At 38.3% G+C, this 13,052-nt stretch overlaps 1 protein-coding gene across 9 annotated transcripts in view; it reads left to right on the forward strand.

Moving 5' to 3' along the window:
* DOCK3 (dedicator of cytokinesis 3) overlaps positions 1-13,052 on the forward strand; it is a 578,190-nt gene that overhangs the window by 406,203 nt on the left and 158,935 nt on the right. For all 9 annotated transcript variants that reach the window (XM_059161016.1, XM_059161023.1, XM_059161018.1 and 6 more), the window contains exons 8-9: positions 2,915-2,956; positions 3,615-3,769. In XM_059161016.1, coding sequence (XP_059016999.1) covers positions 2,915-2,956; positions 3,615-3,769 — 197 coding nt within the window. The remainder of the gene's footprint in view (positions 1-2,914; positions 2,957-3,614; positions 3,770-13,052) is intronic.

Below are 13,052 nucleotides of genomic sequence, written 5' to 3' on the forward strand. Positions count from 1 at the left end.
GATCCTGGCTTGATATATCTTATATTCCTTTGTAAGACCCACAACACTTAACACAATTCTAAACATATATAGCAGGCAATTAAATGTGTTATTCAGGTGAATAGAATATCTAAAGTTGTAGGGTTTCTTTTTTCCATATTGTTAGACTTATGTAGATTGAATGAACCAGAGACTTAAAAGGGATGAAAATGCTTTTTGTGTAGGGGAAATTTGGCATTACTACAGTAAAGCAGTGTATACATTTTTAAAATTTTTTTAATGAGAAAGGAAATTTTATTCCAAATTTATTCCAAACATAAAGGACACAAAAGCAGTTGTAACAGAATATTTTGTTTAATTATCTGGTAATAAATGAGAAAACTTGGATAAAATAAACTTGGATAAAAAGATAAGTTACCAGTATTAACAGAAATACAGATTTAAAAGAAAGAAGTGTTAATATTGGGGCACCTGAGTGGCTCAGTCAGTTGGGCATCTGCCTTTTGCCCAGATCATGATCCAAGGGTCCTGGGATCAGGTCCCACATCGGGCTCCCTGCTTAGCAGGGAGCCTCCTTCTCCCTCTCCCTCTGCCTACTACTCTGCCTGCTGTGCTCTCTCTCTGTCAAATAAAAAGAATCTTTAAAAAAAAAAGAAGTATTAGTATTTGGTTGGCCAGACAGATAGACAGACAGAAATCTGGCCTGTCAAATATTTTATATATACTCACAAAGGTCTTTGAATACTATGAAGTTTATAACCAGGAGACAAATTACTGAATGATTAGGTAATCACATCTTTAGCTCTAATACATTTGGCCATATTTTTTTCCACAACGATTATATACACTCACACTAGCAATGTCCATGCAATTTTTAACTAATTTATATTTGATGTACATTGTAAATTGCCTGATGTACTTAGGATATAAAGATGATTAAGATAGGGTTTTTTGCTCCCTGGGAGGGCAGTCTCGAGTTGGGTAGTAAACATGGAGATAATACAGAGGAACGTATCAGCTAGCCAGCTGATGCTGCCTGGTAACAAGGAAGTGGTTTCTCCTTATAGTGCCATAAGAGACGTTCCAGAATACCAGTTTTGGTGCCTTTCTTTGGCCACCCATGCGGTGCACTTTTAAACTGGCTTGAAAGTTCTCCTCAAATTTGATGCTTCTGAAATCTAGAATGACATTTGTTATTGTCAAAAGGGATGTTTTATAATGAAATTAGCTGTAAACTCCTATATCTAGTTATAATTGAACATTTATGTTTAAGATTGGTAGTTCATTTTTAAGAGTTAATCAGCAAATCTGCTTGAGAAGAATGACTTAATGCAACCCCTAAAAGTAAAATAAAACAATGGAAAGCATTTTAGGCCAGTAGGATATGGGTCGGTAAACTGTAGAAAACTTGATTTTTTTTTGAAAGCTTGATTTTTTAAAAGCTTTTTTGTATGTATACATTCTGTGTGATGATTTCCTGAGCTGTTGGAGGCCTATTTTATTATATTTAATATATATCATGGGAACAAATAGTCCTATGAATGAACATTAACAGTCAATAATAATTAACTAATATAGCTAAAAATACACATGAATATTTAATAATTAGCAAATACAACTAGTAAGATGCATTTAAATTAATATTTAATTGTATTCAGTTTTCCAAATACACAAATTTAACCCTAAATAAAATTAAGGAGGGAATGTGATGTGATGAGCACTGTGTGTTATATGCAACTAGTAATCATTAAACCCTATCATGAAAACTAATGATGTACTATGTGTTGGCTAATTGAATTTAAATTTAAAAAAAATTTACCTATTTTTCTACTGATGGACATTTACGTTATTTTTACTTTGCGGCTTTTACGAATAAAACTGTTATGAAAATTGGGTACAAGAAAAAAAAGAAATGAAACCATTCTACTCAGCAGCCATCCTTCCTACCCATGTGATATAGACTAGCTCACCAAATGAGTGCTATTTCACACTTCTGAAGCCCAAAGGGAGCAGATAGAAACTCTCATTGTTGAGTTTACCAAGACTAGGGACTGCACTGTTGTGAACCCACAATTCTTCTTGGCCAGGGTTTTCTTCTAAATATGACTGACTTTTCTATAATAACTACTTCTAAAGAAGAATATCAATAACAATAAAATAAGAATGATCAGCCACTTAAAATATGATAGGTTCCATGGCAGGTTAATCTGCACAAAAGCCTGTGAGGTTAAATTCAGTACAAAACGTTATCCTTACTTTATAGATGAGCAAACACAAAGGTGAGTCAAGATTTAAAACCAAGTGTCCTGACTTCTGCACTTAGGTCCCAAACTAATGTATCATGCTGCTTTCCATTAAGTAATTTAAGCCTCACAATAACTCTGTGAGGAAGACAATAAAAGCTTTATGTCGAGTTTTATAGCTGAGGAAACTGTCTTTTGCAGAGACTAAGCAGTTTATCTGATTTCATGACTCATTTGCATGTAGCTAGGATTGGAATCTGCTTCTTCTAACATCAGCCAGCAGCAAAGGAACAGCATGTTTGGGTTTAAAGACTATACCTCCTCCAGTGTAGAGAGCCTAAAGAAGCTGGATCTCAAGGCTTGGGATGTGGTAGAGGGTGTGGAGAGGACAGTGACAAAGCACAGATCCAGAGGGAGCACCTGTGACTTAGCTGGGGCTTTGAGCTGGTGAGGCTTGAGTTACAATCTAGGCTTGGCCACCTTCTTGCTGTATGAGCTTCAGCACATCACTTCCTTACACCCCCAATTTAGTTGCTTCCATTAAATACAAATAGCATTGTTCTAAAAATGTTATCAGACTTAAGTGAGAACATATATATAAAAGACTGCAGAATGCCTCGCATATAGAGGGTGCTTCATAAAAGTTAGTTTCCTTCCCAGGTGAGTGAATTTTTCTTTCTTTCTTTCCACAGCACTTATCTAGCCGGCAGAGTGTCCAGCAAAGCACATCCCAGGTAAGCAACCTAACTAGGCCTCCGAGTCTTTTCCCTCGGCACTTGAAGTGGTCACAGCATGGGGATGCCAACAGGCAGTGATAACCACCACGGACATCTTGATTGTGTGATGTCTTTCATCTAAATAACCCTGACCTCCAAGCAGATTTGGCCAGTCTTCCCTCATTCCTCTGTGCAAATTTACATAAGCACAATTGAAATAACATAGACTAGGAGACTGAAATGAATCCGTCTGGGAGAAAGTAAAAGTGTCATTTAGAATGGTGTCTGTTACCATCTAACACTGTAAATCAAGTGCATCAGGGTGACATCTCCAAGTAATAACTTTGAATTTAAAAGTTCATGGAGAATTTAGAAGTTTGTGACCTGGTGAAGATATTAAGTTCACTCGTAAGTTGGAATTACCGTTCCCATAGCTCCTTCACTCAGTTTACTTCTCCCACTCAGTTTACTTCTCCCAGCTATTTGCCTGTCTCAAACCAAACATATGGACACAGCACTCCCCTACTAGCAGAGAAGACACCTTCTGTCTCTCTTACATGATCCCCTTTGATAGTAGAAGGAGAGTTAGTCATTTAGTTTTCATTTTATTTCTGGTCAGTATAGTAAGTAACTAAAATATTTACTGGTTTTTTTTTTTTTTCACCTTTCTCTTTAGGTAGATACAATGCGCCCACGTCATGGGGAAACCTGTCGGATGCCAGTGCCACACCACTTCTTCCTCAGCCTGAAGAGTTTTACCTACAATACTATTGGGGAAGACACTGATGTCTTCTTTTCCTTATATGATATGAGAGAAGGCAAGCAGATCAGGTAAAAGTTACTAGAAATTGTGGTGAGGTGGAGATTGTGGAAGGATGATATTACCTGGGTCCTAAGCGTCTCTGGCCTTCAGGGAAGACAGATGCACAGAGAAGGAAAAACAAGATAAAGTAACTTCTTACCTAGCTGGGAGTTTTGCCTCAAATCCCAGTGTACCTTAAAGTCACATGTGGCCTCTTTTTTATGCCTATTTCCACATGGAAGTTCAAATTCCAGTCTTGGCTGTCACCACCTCAGGGAAAGAAAAGGATGCATCTTTTCAGTGCCAGAGAAAATGCATAGGAGAAACACAGAACAAAGCAAATTCAGCAGAGAGGCCCCGCTCTATAATGCAGGATGACCTGGGCCCTGCCTTGTTGTATGTGAAGGAGAGGGTTCACAGGGAAATAGGTTAATGATGTCCGCCTGTCTGAGAGCAGTCTCAGCCCTCAGTGCCTTTCCAGCCCTACAAAGGGGAGAGCTTCTTCTGGACAGAAAGGAAGGACGGTCTGACGCCTTCATTCCCGTTTGTCCTGGGTTGGAAGAGAGGCCACAGAATGGGGCTCAGAGGTAGTAGACTATGTATCTTGGCAGAGCAATGAGGCCTTTAAACATGAACAACTGCGGGGTGGGGAGCAGTCAAGGAGACACTCTGGGCTTCACTTTCTCTACAGGCCAGCAGAGCTTTGATGGGGTGAGATGATAGTATAGCCAGTTTTAGGGAGTCCAGAGAGTTCTCTAATTCTCTTCTACTTGGGGCAGAGAGAAAATAAATTTGGAGATACTTTTATATTGCCTAGAAGCTTCCTTTATTCAGAGTGGTTTACAGGTCTTTTATTTACTTATTTATTTTTACTTAAAATTTGAAAACAGCTGTTCCATTTTCCCAGTTGCATGGTATACATAGGAAAATTAAAAATGGAAGTTATAACAGTGCAAAAGAAAAGGAGTTAATTTGCATGCTCCACGGTACCTCTAATCTTGACCACATAGCCCTGAAAATTAAAGCAACTTGCTTCACTTTGGTGTAGAGCTAAAATGATACCCTCACTGTTGGAGTCATGTGGGTTTTCCTTGTCACTGCCATCTCCCAATATGTGGGTCTAGAAAGACTGTGGGAAAAGACAGCTGTGGCAGGGATGCTAGCTTCAGGTGCTGGGCTGTGCGGATGCAGATTCTGGCTGCTATTTTTCCACTAGGCCCGAGGTTCATAAACTTTATTACTTACCTTTGTATGTGGAAGAATCCTTTCTGAAGGCTGAATTTTTTGAGACAGTTCAGTAAGTGAAACAGATAAAATAGAAGTACTATACTGTTGGAGAGAAAAGGGAAATAATAGGAATCTCACTATGCGCCTTCCCCCACCCAGTACTGGGTGTAACCACTGAAAGTCCCTGGGTTGTGATATGAAAACCAGAGCACCCTTCTTTCTCATCTTTGAGTGCTAGTGACTGTGTCTTCTCTTTCCATGATCCCAGCACCTCCCACAGTACCTGTGCCCAGTACATGCTTTGTTAGGCTTACTGTACAGAGAAGATCCACGCCCAGCAGAAACACCCCTGCTTTGGTTTGTAATCCATGCAGGATCATCAGTGCATCAGTTGTTTTTTCACTTGGGCTTCTTGTGTATAATTGAGCCTCAAGAAACAATAAAACATTTTTAAAAGAAGAAACATAAAAAACATTTTTTTTCTTAGAGTTGCTGGAAATGTTTTGGTCATTTAAAAATCCCTAGATATTAGAGAACTATACCAGCTTCCCATTCATATAATAAACTTGTAGGGTCCTTAATTGAAAATACCATTTCTTTCTTTAGTTTTAAGAGTGGACTAATACACAGAATTTTAGATCTAGGCTTAATTGATAAGTGTTCCTTCTTCTTTCCATTAGCATTTGTGTAGTTTTATAAGCACCCCGCCAAATTTTAGTTCATTGAACTGATGATACCAACTATGTTTTCCTAATGATTAGGTATTAAACTGGTGATATATTACTGCCTTGAAGTAGTTACCAGAAATCATGAAAGGCTAGGGATGTATTACATCCCTAACCGACTGTTGATACAGAGACTGTTGACACAGAGCAATCACTGTATCAAACCAAACAGTGCTAGTCTGGTGTTCAGTATTGCCAGGACGCTCTCACCTCTATTCCGGAGAACATGCGTGCACAGAGGGAGCAAGCTAAAGAGAGGACCAGATGTTCCCGCACTCTGAGTCTCATTGCTGATCCCACAGGCAAACCTAGAGAGGCTCCAGTGAATGACAGCCTGCAAACCCACATAGCACAACCTGATAGATGATGACTGATGAGTAAGTATTAAACAATCTGCATGAAGGAAGAAGCGGCAGCTGAGAGGGCCTTGGTAGCTGTAACTTTCTGTGACATTTTATCATTCTGTACAGAGTCATAAATATTTAGGCTTGAAATCTAAATCTCTGATTAAGACCTCTCCCCTGAGTTTCAGAGTCTCGTTTCCTTTTTCCTACCAGACATGTGCCCTTGGATGTCCCTCAGACGTTTCTATCTCAGCATATCTAAACTCATTTCATTTTTTTCCTCACAAATATACTTCCTTCTATGCTCCTTAAATCAAGTGAAAGGCATTATCATTTGCCTAGAGATGCATGTCATAGACTTCAATGTCCTCTTAGCCTCCTCTCTCTCTATCTCCTTCCCTTCTCAATTAATCACTCTATCTTACTAACTTCTGTCTCCCAAATATCAGTCAGTTCACTCTCCCTGCACCACTCCTGTCATCACCCCAGATCCTTCACATTTCTCCCCAAATACAGACTCCCTGAATCTACTACCTTCCTACCCTGAGTTACTCTCCACAGCACCACCATACTTACCTTTTAAAAATGCAAACTCTTCACATCAGCTCCCACTTAACCTAAAGCCCTTGTAACTCAGTATGACATAAAAGGCCCAGGATGATACAATTCTCTTTCTCGAACCTTATTTCCTGCATCTTGATGAGGCCGTTGTCTTTCCCTAAACATGCCTTGCTCTTTCATGCCCCATTACCCTTGCTGGCTTGGTAAACTCCTGTCCATTGAAACTCAACTGTATGAAACCTTCCTTAGTATTTATGAGTATAATCAGGCCCTGAGACTTCATTGTGCCCATGATAACACCCTGTACCTAGCTTTAGTCAATTACCAGATATTAAATTGTAATCATACACATGCATGTAGATTTCCCCCACTGGAATTGGAGCTTTCTTGTGTGTCTTTGTACCATCCCTCCCCACCTCCCACCGCCAGTGCTAAGCACAGAACTTTGGATATTGGAGCATTAAATAAATATTTATTGAGTGAATGAATGAAGAAGTGGTCAAATAACCAGTCCTGTGTGATCAAGAAAATTTTATTTAACTGAGCACGTTAGCAAGTATTTACTAAGAATTTCTAGTTTGTGGGCCCCTGTAATAACTGCTTGGGATTTAGAAGTTAAAAAGGACTGTCCCTCACCTTGAGGAGGTCTGAACAGGCATTACAGGATTTCTAGAAGGTGTGAAACATGTTTTCCTGATTTTAAGAACCCCAGTTAAATGGAAAAATAAGATTAGGGTATATGTCTTACCGACATGCAGCAACACTTTAAGCACAATAAGCAGTCAGGAAAAAACAAACAAAAAATACAACCCTTTAGACAGAAACTTTTTATTAACATGTAATGTATTATTTGCTTTAGGGGTACAGGTCTGTGAATCATCAGTCTTACACATTTTGCAGTACTCATTATAGCACATACCCTCCCCAGTGTCCATCACCCAGCCACCCTCTCCCTCTCTGCCCCACACCCCACTGACCCTCAGTTTGTTTCCTGAGATTAAGAGTCTCTTATGGTTTGTCTCCCTCCCTGTCACTTCTTGTCTCATTTTTTCCCTCCCTACCCCCAATGAACCCCTGCCCTACCTCTCAAATTCCTCATATTAGAGAGATCGTATAATTGTCTTTCTCTGATTGACTTATTTTGATTAGCCTAATACCCTCTAGTTCCATCCACGTCATAGCAAACAGCAAGATTTTGGGGTTTTGATGGTTGCATAGTATTCCAGTGTGTGTGTATGTGTGTGTGTGTGTGTGTGTAAAGAAGATGTGGTATATATACCAGATCTTCTTTATCCATTCATCTGTTGATGGACATCTAGGTTCTTTCCATAGTTTGGCTATTGTGGTTAGACAGAAACTTTTATGGAGTTTTTTTTTAAGCTTAAAAAAATGAGCAGTCTTGTCTACATCATTGGTTGTTTTATATTTTTTCCTAATCAATTACATTTTAGATCTTGCTTTATATTTAGGATTAAACTATATAGTTCAGGAAAGAAATATAGTCAGCTTTACCATGTAATAAACTGAGAGAGATTACTTTTCCTGTTATGGTGAGCTAGATCAGTTGTCACCAAGGTTGTGAATTTAATACTCAAAGAACTATTTTTTAAAAAGAAAAAAGAGGGGCACCTAGGTGGCTCAGCGGGTTAAAGCCTCTGCCTTTGGCTCAGGTCATGATCCCAGGGTCCTGGGATCGAGCTCCACATCGGGTTCTCTGCTCAGCAGGGAGTCTGCTTCCTCCTCTCTCTCTGCCTGCCTCTCTGCCTACTTGTGATCTTTGACTTTCAAAAAAAGAAAAAAGAAGTCAGAGAAGAAGAGGATCTTTGAAAGACTGAGGAGCCAGGCTCTTGGAAAAAGGACTGTAGGAGAAAATGAAAGTAATTGAATTCAAGAGTGTCCAGGATTTAGATAAGGTACTAATTCATTTGTTCAACAGATATTTATTAAGCATCTACTAGCTATTGGGATAGAACCTAGGGATACTGAGGTGAGCAAAAGAAATATCTGCTTGTCTTCTTGGAGCTTATGATCTAGAAAAGAGACCATCTCTTTTCTACTAGAGAAATCACCAAACATGTGATTGCATGAATAAGTATGTAGTTTAAAAAGCCTGATAAGTGCTGTAAAGGGACATCATGCAGAGTGCTCTGAAAGCTCATGTAGATTGGAATGAGGGGAGGCTCTTAGGGCATCCATGTTGAGGCTTAAAGTATGAGCAAACAGAAAGAGTGGATAATATGATCTAGGCAGAAGAAGGCCTAGATGCAGGGAAAAACTTGGTATATTCAGAAAACTGAATGGCAGTCAGTGTAGCTGGAATGTTGCAAGAGAAGGAAAGGAAATCTCAAGAGGAGATTGAAGAGATAGGCAGGGACCAGATTCTACAGGGCCTTGTAGCCATGAAAGGATTTTGGATTTTATTGGAAGTTCAAGAAGATACTCAAGCACAAAAAGTAGCAAAGGCAAAAGCATGAGTCAGACACAACAAAGATATCAATGTATGTATGCAGGAAATTATGAGGTTATTAGGACTGGGAAGAGGTTTGTACTGGCAGTAAACTCCAGGTCTTGAACCTGTTTCTTATGCATGTTTGCTCACAACCCCTTGAACAAAGAAAGAACTCAGTAAATGTCCAATCAGAAAATGTATTAAAGACAAGATTCAGTAGGTCTAGGGTAGCTCAGAAAACCCTGTACACTGATTTAGATTTGATGCATTAGATAACCCTTATGAATCCTTGAGCAGGGGGATGATGTGAATGACATGTTGAAGGTGATTATTTGAGATTATCACAGTGGTATTATAGAGGTTAAACTAGAAAATAGAGAAGTTAGAAGCTGTTGCAGACATGAAGCGGTAAAGCCCTAGGATAAGGACGCTAGTAGTAAGATTAGAGAAGATAGGACATCGTGTCCTATAAGATTTGGACCCATCTTCATTGCCTTTATAACCTAATTTCCTATCCTTCCCCCATTGATCAATCTAGTTCACAATGGCCTCCTTGCTATTCCCTGAAAATATAACATGTTTTTACTTTGGGCTTTTCTTCGCATCTACTGTTTCCTGAATATTCTCATGGTGCTTGCAGCCTCACCTTCCTTGGGTTTTTACTCAAATATCACACTTTCGGGCTTTTCCTAGCCACCTTATCTAGAATTGAAACCACTAGGGGTGCCTCAGTGGCCCAACCCATCAAGAGTCTACCTTCAGCTCAGGTCATGATCTCAAGGTCCTGGAATAGGGCCTCCACACTGGGCTCCCTGCCCAGTGGAGAGTCTATTTCTCCCTCTCCCTCCCCTCACCCATTCATGTTTGCTCTCTCACTCTCTCTCTCTCAAAATAAATAAATAAAATTTTTAGAATTGAAATCATCATTACTACCATCTTCCACATACACATCCATATTCTCAGCGTCTCTTCCTTGCTTTATATTTTTCCTTAGCACTTAGCACCATCTAGCATACTAAATAGTTTACATATTTACCTTTTTGTCTGTGTTCCATCACTGGGCTGTAAGCACTATGAGAACAGAGTTTTTTAATCTTATTCACCAGCAAATCCCCTGAACCTAATAGAGTACTGGCATATGGAAGGTACTCAATAATTATTTGCTGAAAGGATGAGTAGTCTACTAAATGTAACAATAAACTTACTTATTTCTCTTATCACTTTCTCTTTCTATTTCTAAAACCTATAACTCAGTGGTTTTTTTTTGTTGTTGTTGTTTTATTTTTGTGTTTGTTTTTATTTTTTACCTTGGTGACAAGGAGAAATGGTGCTATAATTATTGAAGCTAGCTGAGTGAAGAAAATAATGAGTTTGGTTTGGGCTATGTTGAGTTTGAAGTGATAGCCAAACAATCGATGGGTCATGTGATAGGAGCATCTGGGATGCAGGTGAGATGTCACAGATGGAGATGAGAATTTTACTGGGAATAGTTTCTGCATGCAGAAACAAAGCTATCTGAAAAAGTGAGAACATATGAGAAGAGCAAAGGGCAAAAGACAGGGACTGTTTCAATCATTAGAAAACAATTTATGTATATGTAACATGCACAATGTACTACTGCCAAGTAATTTAGGAATTCATTTAAGACTGGGAAAGTAAATGCCAGTAAAACAGAAGAAATAACTGAACACAGCCAGTAGCATCATAGTACTTGAATTCAAAAATATATTACAAAGCCACAGTAATCAAAACAGTATGGTACTGGCATAAAAACAGACATAATGACCAATGGAACAGAACAGAGAGCCCAGAAATAAACTTACCCATATATAGTCCACTGATCTATCTACCAAGATGCGCGATAGGGAAAGGATAATCTTTTCAATAAATGGTGTTGGGAAAACTGGATATCCACATGCAAAAGAATGAAATTTTTCACACAATTCACAAAAATTAACTCAAAATGGATTAAAGACTTAATATGTGAGACATTAAATCTTTAACTTCTATAAGAAAACACAGAGCAACAGCTTATTGACATTGACCTTGACAATGATATTTTGGATATGACACCAAAAACACAAGCTTTGTTGCAAAAAATAGACAAGTGAGATTATGTCAGACTGAAAATTTCATTCTGCACAGCAAAGGAAATAGGCAACAAAATGAAAAGGCAGCCTATGATATTGGAAAAAGTATTTTCAACCATATATCTGATAAAGTATTTTTTTAATTTTTAATTTTTTTATTTATTATAAACATATAATATATTTTTATCAGGTCTGTGAATCGCCAGGTTTACACACTTCACAGCACTCACCAAAGCACATACCCTCCCCAATGTCCATAACCCCACCCCCCTTCTCCCAAACCCCTCCCCCCAGCAACCCTCAGTTTGTTTTGTGAGATTAAGAGTCACTTATGGTTTGTCTCCCTCCCAATCCCATCTTGTTTCATTTATTCTTCTCCTACCCACTTAAGTCCCCATGTTGCACCACCACTTCCTCATATCAGGGAGATCATATGATAGTTGTATTTTTTTTAATATTTTATTTATTTATTTGACAGACAGAGATCACAAGTAGGCAGAGAGGCAGGCAGAGAGAGAGGGGGGAAGCAGGCTTCCCGCTGAGCAGAGAGCCTGATGTGGGGCCTTTGTGGGCAGCTGCCCAAACACTGCATAAACGTTTGTCAGCATAAGGCTGCCTTCCTATGCCCTTCAGTTTTTCTGAGTACCTCCTGCATGTTCACATACCAACTGTTAACAAACCAGGTCATTGGCAAGTAACCCTTAAACCCCAAATAATGAAAAATAAATTATTTACATTTTCAGTTTGAGGTGCTAGAAGAAGAAGAAAAAAGTAAGCCTAAAGAAAACAGAAGGAAGAGAATAATAAAATAAAACTTAAAGTGTCAATAAAATAAAAACCGATTATCTGAAAAAAGAAACTTTTAAAAAAATAGACATACCTTCTTTGAAAAAATGCATCTTCAGGTCCTCTGCCCATTTTTAAACTGAATTACCTTTTGTGGTGTTGAGTCCTGTTAGTTCTTTATATATTTTGGATACTAATCCCTTGTCAGATATGTCACTTGCAAATATCTTCTCCCCTTCTGTAGGTTGTCTTTTTGTTTTGTTGATGGTTTCCTTTGCTGTACAAATGTTTTTTTTTTTGTTTTTCTGTAGTCCTAGCAGCTTAATTTGGTTTGGTTTCTCTTGCCTGAGGAGACATATCTAGAAAAATGTTTCTGTGGCTGATGTCAAAGAAAGTACTGTTTATGTTTTCTTCTAAGAGTTTTATGGTTTGTTGGTATGTTGCTGTTGATGAGAATGCAGGTTGGTATAGCCACTGTGGAAAACAGTATGGAGGTTCCTCAAAAAACTAAAAATACAATTACCATATAACCCAGTAATTCCACTACTGGATATTTACCCAAAGAAAATGAAAACACTAATTTGAAAAGATATATGCATCCTCATGTTTATTGTAGAATTATTTGCATAGTCCAGATATGGAAACAGCCCAGGCATTCATCAGTAGATGAATGGATAAAGAAGATGTGGTATATTCGATGGAATATTACTCAAACATTAAAAAGAATGAGATCTTGTCCCTTGCAAAAACACAAATAGACCTAGAGGATATAGTGCTAAGTGAAATAAGTCAGACAGAGAAAGACAGATAACACATAATTTTGCTCATATGTGGAATTTAAGAAACAAAACAAAGAGACAGAAAAAAAAAAAAAAAAAAAAAAAACCAGACTCCTAAATGCAGAGAACAGACTAGTGGTTGCCAGAAGGGAAGTGGGTAGGGGGAAGGGTAAAATAGATAAAGAGATAAAGGGGTGAAAAGTATACTTCATCTTGATGAGCACTGAATTGTTCAATCACTCAATGGTATACTGAATCATCCAGTGGTATACTGGAACTAATATAACACTATGTTAATTATCTTCATTAAAACAAATTTTACTAGATATACCAATACCAAGAGTAATTAAG

The sequence above is a fragment of the Mustela lutreola genome, chromosome 2, assembly GCF_030435805.1.
Source record: "Mustela lutreola isolate mMusLut2 chromosome 2, mMusLut2.pri, whole genome shotgun sequence".
Taxonomy (NCBI): Eukaryota; Metazoa; Chordata; class Mammalia; order Carnivora; family Mustelidae; genus Mustela; species Mustela lutreola.